The sequence below is a fragment of the Vulpes lagopus genome, chromosome 2 (assembly GCF_018345385.1).
Source record: "Vulpes lagopus strain Blue_001 chromosome 2, ASM1834538v1, whole genome shotgun sequence".
Lineage (NCBI taxonomy): Eukaryota > Metazoa > Chordata > Mammalia > Carnivora > Canidae > Vulpes > Vulpes lagopus.
Window position 1 is genome coordinate 125,964,479 of NC_054825.1, and position 13,376 is coordinate 125,977,854.

Here is a 13,376-nt window from a genome sequence, read left to right on the forward strand (position 1 = left end):
CACCGCCCTCCACCTGAATATATATATATATATATATATATATATATATATATATATATATATATATATGTGTGTGTGTGTATATATATATATTCCCTCTCCCACTCTGGAAATTCTGATTCTATCCACACATAATAAACATTTCTTGAAAATACAGAAAGAGAATGGAAGGATGGAAAGGAGGAAGGAAGGCAAGCAACGCTCCAGTGATGATAGCACTGAGGGAGGTGTGGTCACATCCTTCTTTCTGCGCATTACATCCCTTAAAGACTCAACAGGACACATAAGCTTCCAAACCGCTTTGAGGGAGACACAGAAAGATGATGGCAGAGAGACATAGAAGACCTCAGAACGTACAGCTCCAAGTGTGAATCCTAATGGAGACTACGGGCTTTGGGTGATAATGATGTCCATATAGTTTCACCCACTGTAGCAGGTGTCCCACTCTGGTAGAGGACATTCACAATGGGGGTGGCTATGCCTGGGGGGGGGCAGGGGTTTGTGTGAAACCTCTGTACCTTCCTCTCAATCCTGCTGTAAACCTAGAACTGCTCTAAAAAGAAATATATATATATAAATATATATATTTTTAATAAATATATATAAATTAATAAATAAATTATATATATTATATATAAATATATATATAAATTAATAAATATATATATTTAAATATATATATATTTAAAAATGCAAAGGAACACACAGAGAGTCAGAGAAGGCAACAAAAAAGAGCAGAGACAGAGACAGAGAAGGAGAGAGATGGAGGGAGAGAGGGAAGAAGGAGGAAGCGGGGGTAGAGAGAGACCAAAGATAAGAAAAAAACAGGGACTGACAGATGAGACAAAGCTAAAGGAACAAAATCAGAGAGAGAGAGACCAGCTAGAGACAACGAGACAGAGAGAGAGAAACAGACATGGGTGGATAGAGAGACTGAGGGGAGGGGAATGGGGCATACAATTACCGGACAACTCAAAGCTATTATTTTAAGATGGGTGGAGGTGAATGGCATGGCACCATGTGTCACTTACAAAGCCACAGCCGTCCTCGTCCAGGAAGGGGTAGGCCTGCAGCAGTGCGTTGACCACATCATTGTACTGCTGGGTGCTGGGATACCTGTTGTGTGCAACGAGGACATTTTTCACTTCAAGCAGCCTGCATTCCTGCCTAGGAGTCCAAATTGTACTCCCTTTCCTTCATAACCTTCTGTACAACAATGGAGACCTTCAAATACAATGTTGACAATTGTAATTGATCAATGGGCAACGTTGGGCTTATTACCAACACGTCATCCAAAATCTGAAGAGTTTTGGCTCCCAATGAGTTCTACTCCTCTCTGAAAACAGAGCCCCTCCCAAACCAGCAAGGATGGCCCGTTATTACTCACAGTGAGCCTTCCAGATACTTAGTCATGTCGGCTTGGAGAAACTCAATGATCCTTATCCTCACGCTGTGATCGGGACACTTGTGTTCTGCTAACATGCATTTGACATCATAGGGAAACTCTGGCAAAACGTAAGACTTAGTCCACTGCAATGCTTTATTCCTTGCTAGAACATGTTTCACATTCCTTCTGTTAAATAAAAACAGAGAGTGAAATTCTATTTCAAATAGATGCAATTTGTGAGTTCTCTACATCCCAAGAACTTATAATATAAACCACTTTCCTGAGGTCTAAATATGGAATTCATCAATCCATCTTGCCTCTACTATCTATCCACAAATGTTTGCGGGCTCATTAGGTATCTCTGTTTTCTTTCCCTTTGTACACACATAAATATTTGTAGTTCTGGAAAGAAAATGTCTTAATAAAAGAGACTGCGGAGTAAGGCCTAAAGTTGGAAAGAAGATTGAGCCATACATCTTGAAGAGGGAATATGTGACGTAGAGCTCAAAACGGAACAAGATATCCAACTAAAAGAGTTAGTTGCAACTAAGCAAAGCAGATGAGGCATACAATTAAAGTCTCAGCACCTGATTAAGAAAATCCTTCTAATTGATGTACTCTCTTGCTGTTTACAGTGAAATACAAGATCCGCTTAATTTAGTTGGTCTTTGGCCATGTTAATAAGGTAAACTGAGTTTCTAAATTAAAAGTACATATCAGATACTTACATTAGATGAAATTTCTACAAAAGGTTACAGAAAACTATGGCTACAGAAGGCAGATGAAGCTGATCAGTGTTTTCCTGGGGCTGGAGATCGGAGTGGGGACCGCAAAGGGGGGTAAGGGAGTTATTCAAGGGGATGGAAGCATTCCCAAATGGACCGGGACAGTGGTCACACAGCTGTGAAATCTGCTAAAAAGAACTGAGCTGTGTATTTGAAATAGATGAACTGCACGTTAGGTAAATGATACACTAAAGCTATTTATATAATTAAGTATCAGAACCACTTTGAAAACCTTAAGGCTAGCTACTGATGGTTAAGTGTGTAAAAAGAAGAATCTATTGTAAAATTTCCACACAAGTTACCAGAGGCAATAGGCTTGCCTTGGAAGGGAAGTGAAGTAGTAGAGGCAAGCCAAGTAGAAGACAAAGAACAGAAGGATTTCCGGAATTAGCCTAAGTAGGTTCGTTTTCTGGCACACCCATGGAATCCTTAGTTGTCCAAACAAAATTCTGATGAGTTTTGAAAGGCCAGGCTTCCTTTAGAATCTGAGGTCCTATGTTATCAGAGTGCGTGAGGCATTAGGAAGCGTGGGGGATGAAGAAGAGAGGAGAAAGCCCTCCCCTCCCCTTTCATGATAAGCTCTCTCCTTTAGGCCTCTTTGGCAGCCCCACGTCAACGGGGAAATGTCCTGGCTAAAATAAGCACGTGGGTAATTTCATACTTGATCCAGGGCAGCAGTAGGCAGTTCCCCGACGGAATCTGTGCTGCAGCCAAGCTACTCCCAGGATGTTTCTGTCTCATTTTTTTCGGTCGTTCGGCCAACGGTGAGCGTGACGACGTCTACCAAAGGCCACTTAGTCTTCTGCAGGTTTCCTTTCCTTTTTCCCATGATCTACCCTTTACCAAGGCGGATGTTGTCGGCTGTGTTTTGTGCCTTCCCATGTTTTTAAAAGGTGCGGTAACTGCACTGGTGTTAAACTCAGTTTCAGTACATTTTATCTCCTTTTCCCCAGGAGTTTCTAGTAGCTAAGTTAGCTGCCCGACACCTTTACGCCTTTGAGGTCGCTCTCTCTTCAGTCCTGCATCGGGGTAACTTTAGTATTCCCGTGCGATCAGAGAGGGCTTCGTACAATGTTCACCTTCTTCTTCTATGTGTTTTTTCTCTACGTCTCTTCTCCTCAAAGTAAGAGTAGCGACTACAGCGCATGGTGTTATGTTTGTCAAATGCCCTAAACGTAGCGAGACACATCCAAGCTCTGTCAAACCTAGATATTCCATCTTCAATTAACAGCATCATTAGGCAAAATCAAGGGACATCCAATTTTTTTCTTTACATTACAGCACTTTAACAAGGTTAAGTGGAAGTGAGGGGAATGCAAGTCAGGCTAACTAATTCAAGTCCAAACAAATACAGCACAAGCAAAGGGACTCATCAGAAATTAAAAATATGCTCCAGTTTGGGAGCAGATAACTGCTCGCATACTCATTTCACATCCACAAAATGGCATTTGCATTGGATCAAAAAATCTTTACTGTGAGGTTAAAATTATTCATCTTGTCTTTACTGAGGTACGGTTGAGCAGGATACCAGCAGAAGTCACCCTACAGCAAGTGCGGGGAGCAGAAAGTATTCCCAAACTGAGAGGACACTAATATTTCTGTTCCCACCTCAGTGTCAGTGCTCTTAGACAAGATCCACCAAACAGCACACCACCGATCCAAGGGATCTCAATCCTGGGTATCCAATAAAATCAACCAGAAAGATTTTAAAACAAAGTTAATGGCTAGGATTGATCCGAGTTTAAACGAATCAAAGTCTACTGAACTACTCAGCTTATATGTAGAGTTTATATTTGTAATAAAAAAAAACCTTATAATACCGTCGACACATCTGATAAACGACAGTGTCGTTATTGCAATATGCCCTAGTTTTTAAAAACTGAGATGAGGTTCTCATGAAAAGGCTCACTGAATCTGAAACTTTGTCTAACTTTTTTAGTTCTCTTATCTTTAAGATTTTTTTAATCTAAAATTGACTTCATTAACATATACTGTAGCATCTGTTTCAGAGGTAGAATTTAGAGATGCATCGGTTGTATGCAACACCCAGAGGTCACTACTTCAAGAAGAATGAAAGTTATCTTAATTTTGCAGACAGTAGTGGGAGGGGGAGCATCACCTACCATAAGGAAGATAGCTCCAGTAAGAACAGGTGAGGATGAGCCCCAGCTCTCTAAGGAAAGATTTCAAGACACAGAAGACAGCGGTGGAGCCTTGGCAGTGAGCACAAGAGACATAGGTGTCACCCGGGAGAAGGGACTATTTCTTTTATCTCCAGCATAGATAACGTTGCCTTAATGGAATCACTGCACAATGACTGGTGGAAGGGTGCATGGACGGCTGAGTTCTATTTGGTCTCAACAGTATTGTTAACATTTCAGTGGCTCCTCACTGCATTCATACCTCGGGAATCCAACTCACCATCTGTGCTCCACGTATGTCCCTCGTGTCACACCCATCCTAGCCTTTCCTTAATCTCTTGCACATTAATCTCTTCCCCGTCACTTTATAAGACTGCTTCCTCAAAAGTCAATAATGATTTCCTGATTTACAAATCCACAGCCTTTTAACACCAGCCTTTTTCAAGATATTTCTGACCACACTTAGCACAAATGACCACTTCTGCTCAGCCCCCTTTTCTCTCTCATTTTCCTACACACTATTTTACTTGCCTCCTCTCTTTCTATCTCTCCCAGAACCCATTTATTTTATTTGCTCACTTACTCGTCCTTTATCTTCTGTGTGAGTTTACACATGGCTTGGTCTTTGCCCTCTTAAGCCTCAGTATTGATCTACGCTTTCTCCCTCATAGAGCTCGTCCATCCCCCGTGGCCTCAGCTCTGAGCTATACATGGAAGGATTGTAAATCTATCATCAATAATTTCTTTTCCATGTGTCATCCTATTTCTCCAGAAATTTGTACATTATTAATTTCATGATCAACATGTCTGAAATAATTTATAATCTTTTCATTTCAAAGCCAGTTTTCCATTTGCTATTGACTGAGTTGTGTCTCTCCCACCAACCTTCTGTATGTTGAAGACCTAATCCCCAGTGAGGCTGTAGTAAAGATGGGACCTTTACAAAAATAATTAAGGTTAAATGAGCCCCTGATATATAGGATCAGTGTTTTTGTAAGAAGAGGCATCAGATCACACACTGTCTCCATCGTATTGGCCATCTGCAAGCCAGGAAGAAAGTTCTCCCCAGAAACCAAACTGGCTGGAACCTTCATCTTGGACTTTCCATCCTCCAGAATGTAAGACATGACTCTGCTGCTTAAACCACCCAGTCCATTTGATTATGGCAGCTGAGCTGACCAAGATACCATTTCAATTTCCCAGTGTCTTTCATTGTATCTTTCCCTTAGCAACTCAGACTTAACCCTTCAGTGTCGTCATTCTCCACATCCGGGCATTGTGAAAACTTCTTTACATCTTATCTCTTGTATTTGCCTCCACTGTTCACATGACCACATCTTTCCAGGCATTCACCACTCAAACGTGGACTACTTTGATGGTTGACCAGCAGAGTTCTGCTTCAGGAATGCCCTAATTAGCTCCGACTGGACGAACTATCCCATGAATAATAACTGTTAGCATGGACAAAGTACAAAAACAAACAAGCAAACACAAATTATCTGAAAACGCCAGAAAGCAGAAAAAAAAAAAAAAAGCAGGCAGATTCTAAAGAGAATCTACACTTGGAAGAAAAGGAAGACGTGGAATGTGTCTCATTTTTATGACTTTTGCCCTGAAGGCAGGCCTCCGGCAGTGCTGCTCAGCCTCTGATAGAAAACCTGCTGTCTCCCTGGACTACCCAACTACTGGACGGAGTTTGGGCAACCTCCTGTCTGGGGAGGGAGAGGACAATCTTAGCTAATATGAGGGAACTACAAATTCTGTGGATAAACTGTCCAAATGTTTGGTTGACCCAGAAGCACCCGTGTCCACAGCCCAGCTAAGAATAAAAGAACTAATCCTGGAGACAGTTTTCAGTTCGAGTACAACCAATTTCATTGCTTTCTTCAAACAAACTAACCAACAATCAACACTGTTTGAATATACAGAATCAAGTCACAATGTCTAAGATACAATCCAAAGTTATGTAACATAAAGAAACAAAGGAAAACTCCATAAAAATGCAATGCAGTCTCAAAAGTAAAAACAATGAACAGAGCATGATGCTAAGATGATCCAGATGTCCATGAGGACTTTAAGACCGCTAGTATAACAATGTTCAGTGACTTAAAGGAAAATATGCTAAAATGTTTAAAATAATAGGACATTATAAATTTTGAAATAAAAGAAAATGTACTAGAGAGGATTAATGTAGAATTGAAATTATATAAAGAAGACTCAGTGAGCTTGAAGGCAGAAATAATCTTATTCAAAAAATAAGCAAAAAAGAGAGTGAAAAATAATAAGGTAATTGTTCATTTTTAAAATTCTAAATTTGTCCCTCTAGATAGTCATAAAGCCTTCTCCTCTTGATCATCTATCTCATTTTACATAAGCACTGAGATCACCATGTCCATCAGCAGAGCAGCCAGCTGGAGCTGGTTAACGGCTTCCGTGTTTACTCTTTGACCTAAGACATAACCCAGCGACCCAGTATGCTGGACCAGTCATGCTTGACATAGTAACCATGCCCGAGAGGAAGAAGCAAGTTGAGTCCTAGGCCCATGGCTCCTGGTCTACTTGAATGGCCATAGTAAACTATACCAACTCCAAGCTGGCTATCTGAGGTCTGGACACATTCAAAATGCTGTCGACAATGCTATGTATTTTTTTGTGTGTGTGACAATGCTATTCAGAAGTAACATCTCTTTGTAGTTTGCAGCTCCCAGATTCCTATAGAGAAGCTCTTCCTAAGACACAATTGTCCTGTAATGACAATATAATGGATGCCCAGGTGGAGTATCCATAAGAAAACTCTCTCCAGAAGGGACGTCTGGGTGGCTCAGCAGTTGAGCATCTGCCTTCGGTTCAGGGCATGACCCCGGGGGTCCCAGGATCGAGTCCCACATTGGGGTTCCCACAGGAGCCTGCTTCTCCCTCTGGCTGTGTCTCTGCCTCTCTCAGTATCTCTCATGAATAAATAAATGCAATCTTAAAAAAAAAAAAAAAGGAAAAAACTATCTAGAGAGAAGACAAGATATATAAACACAAATTAGAGCTGGGAAGGAAGCACATGGCATGGATAGTGGGCTATTGCTGGCCTCCTACATTTGTCTTAATCACATAACAAATTTTGCCCTAATTTGATGAACCCTTGATCTATCCACTTCAATGGTTGTCTTTGAAGCAGTTTCTTCTGAAGGACACTGACTTGTCTGTGACTTAACGGCCACCGTGGCGTCTACAGTGGAGCTCAGCTGTCCCTGGGCTAACGTGATCTGATAACTGTACGTCATGCATGAGCCACATGGAGCTCAAATACCCAAGAACCAGCATTTCTAGGGACTATTCTGTGTCTGTAAAAGAATTAGAAATACCTCAGGGACCGAAAGCTTGCTGCCATTAGTCATAAGCCACTGTGGAAATTCCGCTGCAAATCTAAAAGTCCCATGGTCTAAAGACCAAGCGTGTGGTAAAGGTGAGGCTTCGCCTTCAATACCTGACCATACTAGATGTTTTGCCTTTTGTGATTCATCATGCAAACTTCACCCTGTCTCCAACTGTTGGAGGCACGATACTCTCCCTGTTTCCTTACAGTGCAACCCGTATGCTGCGTGTCGTGGGCGATTCGGGATTCTCCCGATCCTAGCAAGCAGATACTATGCATTGCACGGGTAGTAAGGCCAGCGGGGACTGTGTTCCTCTCTTCGACCAATAACATCTTCAGTATCTGCTCTCCCTGAGGATAGAATGACTGCTGCTTCTTTCTAAGGGAAGGTCTGAGCCTGGCCCATCCTTGAATAATCAGCCCTTTGGTTTCCTGGAACTCTCCAAGAAGAGGAAAATAACTATGATTTATTAACATATCTGAATGTAAAAATGTATGTTTGGAAGGAAAAGCCTGGAACTAGTCCCTGCAATAAAGCCTCATCCAGAGCTAGTGAGCGCTGGCAGTTCTTTTTCCCCCTGAAAGCAGGTAGCCTTCCTTTAGGGAGAATGTAAACTCTTGAACCCCCAGACCAAAAAGCTTCAGTGTTTCTTTACAAATTAAAAAATCTTAAGAGTCCCAAACTGTTGCTTCCAGTGTAGGTGACTCTCATATTCGAGGAAATTTTTTCATTCTCCTTTTGTTCGTCTCCACAAATAAAGCAGGTGATGGGGTTTTTAGATTCTGTGAATGAAAATAAAATTCATGGTGTTTAACTTCTGAATATCCCAAATTTGAATTCATCATCATAATAATGAGGACCACTCATCAGATGGTCCAATTTTGTGCTGTGTTATCATCAGCTATTATCCAATGTGAATTCTCAGATCCAGCCAAAAATCAAGCCTTCTGGATTTCCAGAACACACTACCCATGTGTCTGTGGTGCTTTCTCTCGCCCAGAAAGCCCTGTTTCCCTCATTCTTCTAGGCTCATCTTAAGCCCTCTCTTCAGCTGGACTCTTGCCCACCTTCTGGCTTTCAGCTGGTCTTCCTTGTCCGAATCCCCCACATGGCCCTGAGAATTTGTTGAGTAGAACAGTTTGCAACAAAAATGTTGTAAAAAAAAAAAAAAAAAAAAAAAACTTAGAAGCATTTGAGAGAGAGATAAAATATTTTTTTTAACTTTTTTATTTATTTATGATAGTCAGAGAGAGATACAGAGAGACGCAGAGACACAGGCAGAGGGAGAAGCAGGCTCCATGCACCGGGAGCCCGACATGGGATTCGATCCCGGGTTTCCAGGATCGCGCCCTGGGCCAAAGGCAGGCGCCAAACCGCTGCGCCACCTAGGGATCCCGAGAGATAAAATATTAAAAGTAATGTTCTATGACAGATAAAGATGGTCTTTTGTTCCATACACTTTTGTTTTCCCACAGAAAAGTGATAGCTTTCCAAGAGGAGAGTTCCATTATATTAAAAATAGCCCACCGATCTCAAAGGAACCATGGACTAGCAAGGCACCAAGCCAACGTGCCAGCAAAAAGAAGCGCTGTGTCACTGGGTCCTGATGTTTGAGATACGAAAACTAGTGGGGCCCAAATGCAAGAGGGACAGACCTGGGATAGAAGTAGAGTCCTCTGTAAACACAGAATGTATCTGAGATTAGACTGAGGCCCTGGAGAGTCAGCAAATGATCCAACACACCCCTCTTCCCCCAACCAAGCCTCCCACAGAAGCTCTTCTGGGTCTCACCCGGCTTCTGCTGCATCCCATGTGGCTTCTCTACAGAGCCAGGGGCAGAGTTTGCACCACACTCAGCTGAATCCTGGTTGACTTTCAGACCCATGGTCATTTCATCCATCATCCCTGCTTTTTCAGACTTCAGAGCCCAAATGGCACCCTTCTCCAAGCGCACCTGCCTACGGATAACCTGCTGCCTTCAGGAACTGCGACAGCTGTCAGTCTTATGAACTACTATGGCTCCCTGGTGCTCGATTAAGATTGAAGCCCAGATGGGCCACTCTTCTGTGAAGGATGTCCAGTGGGGCTGCAGGCCTGGGTCTTCACATCTGCGGTACCCCCAGGGGTAGTAGTACCCCCATTGGAAGAGAAAACAGTGGCAAATACTATCCTCTCCAGGGACTGGAGAGCAAGACTGGGCCCCACCAACCACTTTACACTGAGATCTCCTCTTCATCCCCTTCTTCTCCATATCCAGGCTCACAGACTCCACTGGCGGTAGAGGCGGCCGGACCAGCCTGGTGGGATCAGCTCTGAACCTGGGCCGCACGGGCTGCAGCAGCATCTGAAAGCTGGAATGTTCTCGGAACATAGAAGGACAGAAAGGAAGCCAAGAACCTACTGTCATCTTAGCCCAGAAAAGAGAAGGATGTGCTAACCTGTATCTTCGAAACAGTGAGCACCTTTCCCTGAGTCCAAGAGGACCAGAAGCATCCTCGGGGGCCTTAGCCAGAACCCTGGAGCCCCCCTGCCTGGACCCGGGTGAGCCGCTCGTCAGCTGGGAGCAGAGGGCGCCTCGGTTGGGGAAGCACAGGCCCGGGAGCCTGGCAGGTGGCCCGCACCTGCCCCCGTACCTGCTCTGCACCTGCCCCCGCACCTGCCCTGCACCTGCCTCTGCACCTGCTCCTGCACCTGCTCCTGCACCTGTCCCCGCACCTGGTCCACGCATGCCCCCCACCTGCCCCCCCACCTGCTCCCACACCTGCTCCCACACCGTCCCCGCACCTGCTCCCGCTCAGCCCACAGAAGGTTGGCTCTGCGTTCTCCGTGCCTGGCGGCAGCTTTTCCTATTTCCAAGCTGCAGGCCCCACCCCTGCCGTTTAGAGGGCCAGGCCTTGGGGGGTTCGGGCAAAGCAGACCCCAGAGGACGTGGAGAGAGGCGGCAGGAGCATGGGCAGTGGGACGGACCGATGGGCTCCTGCGACATCCTCCCACCTCCGGCAGCCGCGGTGACAGTCAGAGGCCCAGGGCCTTCGGGCCCTGCTAATCACACAACTGTCCTCCCCTTGCTCAGGTCCTCTGGGCATTGGAAGACACACAAACATCCAGAAACTTCCAGCCTCGACCTTTAAGGTTTCTCCTCACTGGCAGGACCGTCCCAAAAACTCCCGATGATCCCACAGGGCTCCCCTGTCGAACCCCTCCTCTGCGTGTGTGTCCCTCATTCCTACAGAAGCAAAGGTCACGACACATCACCCACTCGGTGGCTGCAGATGGGCCCAGACCACGTGCAGTGCCGAGGCGGCGGCGACCGCCACCCGGGACCAGGGGCCGAGGGCGGCTTTAGGGACGTGGTCTTGGAGTCAGTGGCTTCGGGAGCCTGGCAGCGCACAGAGCAGCGCACGTGCCCAGGGCAGCGGCAGTGGCGGCTTCTTCTTCTTCTTCTTCTTCTTCTTCTTCTTCTTCTTCTTCTTCTTCTCTTTTCTTTTCTTTTTCCTGGTGGGGCGGGGGGAGCGGGTGAGGGTATGAAATTCATTTCTCCCAAATGCCGGTTGAATGTGCTTCATGGGCCGCGACCTCCGGTGACCGGTGCTCCTGGCCGCGCTCCCCGGGGCCTGCTGGGCCAGGTCCCCGCTGTGTAGCTTTACAAAATAACCATCTTCCACCTGTAAGGACCCGGGCCACCCAACTTGTGACTGTCGCGGAGGGTGGGGCTCAGCGGCTCCCTGGGAGCAGAGAGAACTGGAACTTCCAACAAAAACTCTGGGTTTCTTCCTCAGGTGGTTGCGTTGCCCAACTGCTGCTCTCCTGGGATGCGTGTGACCTTAATATGTAAAATAGGGGAGGGCCTGGGGCTGGAGAGGGAGAGCCTGGGGCCGGGGTGGGGAGAGGTGGGCCCCGGGGCAGGTGGGCCCGAGGGTGGTGGGCCTGGAGGGAGGTGGGCCCCGGGGGTAGGTAGGCCTGGACCCTGGGGGAGGCTTAGCTGCTGGGGCTGCAGGCCAAAGGCGAGAGGGCAGCCCAGGGGCGGAGCACAGTCTGCGAGGTCTCCTGCTCAGAGGCGCAGCTGCTCCTGACCTTGAGGGCTTGCAGGACCCTGGCCAATGGCCGGCAGCTGCTGCCCTTGGTCCCTGAGCTCCTGCCCGATGGCAGCGGCTCTGGCCTGAAGCGACGATATGGCCTATTCAGGAAAACTGGCTACACATGTCTGGGCTCCTGTAAATCTGTGTCCCTCGTTACAAAACAGAGAGACTATGCCCCCCGGGCCAACAGGCCTGCTGTGACTATAAGATGAGGATATTGAAGCTTATAGACACTATAAAGGGCCCACTCTGGCTTGACTATGGCCTATTTTCTTATGAGAGTGGACATCCCTCCTCTCAATGACGGGACATCTTAAGAAAAGCACATGTTGCTGGGCAGCTGAGAAGCATATGCATGGTCACTGGTGCCCGATGCACACAGGCCGCGAGGCCTGGCAACACCATGCGGGCTGCCACAACTCTCGCGCCACATCCTACGTACGACTGTCCTCAGGACTTTGTCTGACCTTCATATTTCTGGGTCTAGTTCTCCAGGTTTCAGTTTCCCTTCATCCCAGTGTAACCCTATGCCCCATGAATCCAGTAGAAATACAAGGAAATATCTACCAAAGTAGTGTCTCCATCAGGAACGATCAATGTAAAACAACCATGACTACAAAATTCGAAACAAAAGCCAAGATTCCACAACACGAATACTCCATGGGACATCATGATGCACTGAATAAATCCAATTTTTGTGGCTGCTGCCAATCACCTCACACAGTTTACAACAGAGAAATCCTCTTTCTCCTTAACGTGTACTTGAAAGATGCCTAATATCATCTCAAAACTTCACTTTTCCAATACGACGGTCACAAATTTTAATCTTCCTTTTTGTACCAAATCTCTCCGTCACCTGATCAGAGTCCCTTCCAGCAAAACAAAAGGTTTCCACTTTAGACATAACACTTAACCACAGGACATCTCAGAGAAAATAAAGACAAATGTAATTGTTTGGCTTTTAAATGCTTAGAAGCTAGGCACCCCACCTCTGTTTCAGGACTCTGCGGTCAATTGGTCCGTGATCCAGGTTTGCAGCTGGATACAAAGGCGGCGTCTGCCTCCCACAGCCAGCCGGACAGGGGGCCTGTCCATCCCTGTCACCAAGAAAGAAGAGTTGGGTTAGGGGCTGCTCAATGGGAGCCTCGGCTGTTGCATCTGCGGGCAGCTCTGAGGACAGAAGACAGCCCACGGTGCCCCCATAACCTGTGTCCACCGTTGAGCTCTACATTAAGGTGCAACTAAGAAAACTGGGAAAAAAAAAAAAGTTCATTGTGGAATCATCTCATGGATGTGTGCCCGGAGGTCGGCTGACGCCTGTTGACAGCACTGTTTGCACTGACCGGTCACGATATAAATGGTGCATCAATCCTCTCCTTTTTGAAATGATGATGATAATAGAATATATCTCTACGGGTTGATATCCTTATTCTGCAAACGACAAATGAATAAGTAAAGTGATTAACTCTCAGTCAGGTTCCTTTTCCCCTCCTCGCCATTCTGGGGGGAACTTTATTATCCGGGAAACCTACTACCCGTAGAACCACGGTCCACTGATTCCGCTTCACGGGTCTACTTTACGAGTGGTACAACTGAGGCCCAGAAGGAAGAGCAAG

The 13,376-nt window shown here is 45.9% G+C and overlaps 1 protein-coding gene across 1 annotated transcript in view; it reads right to left on the bottom strand.

The window, feature by feature from the left end:
* Positions 1-13,376, bottom strand: part of SAMD3 (sterile alpha motif domain containing 3) — a 39,465-nt gene that overhangs the window by 21,667 nt on the left and 4,422 nt on the right. Inside the window, 3 exon segments of the mRNA XM_041733045.1 lie at positions 1,032-1,116; positions 1,388-1,573; positions 12,750-12,857. Of these exon segments, the coding sequence (XP_041588979.1) occupies positions 1,032-1,116; positions 1,388-1,573; positions 12,750-12,857 (379 nt within the window).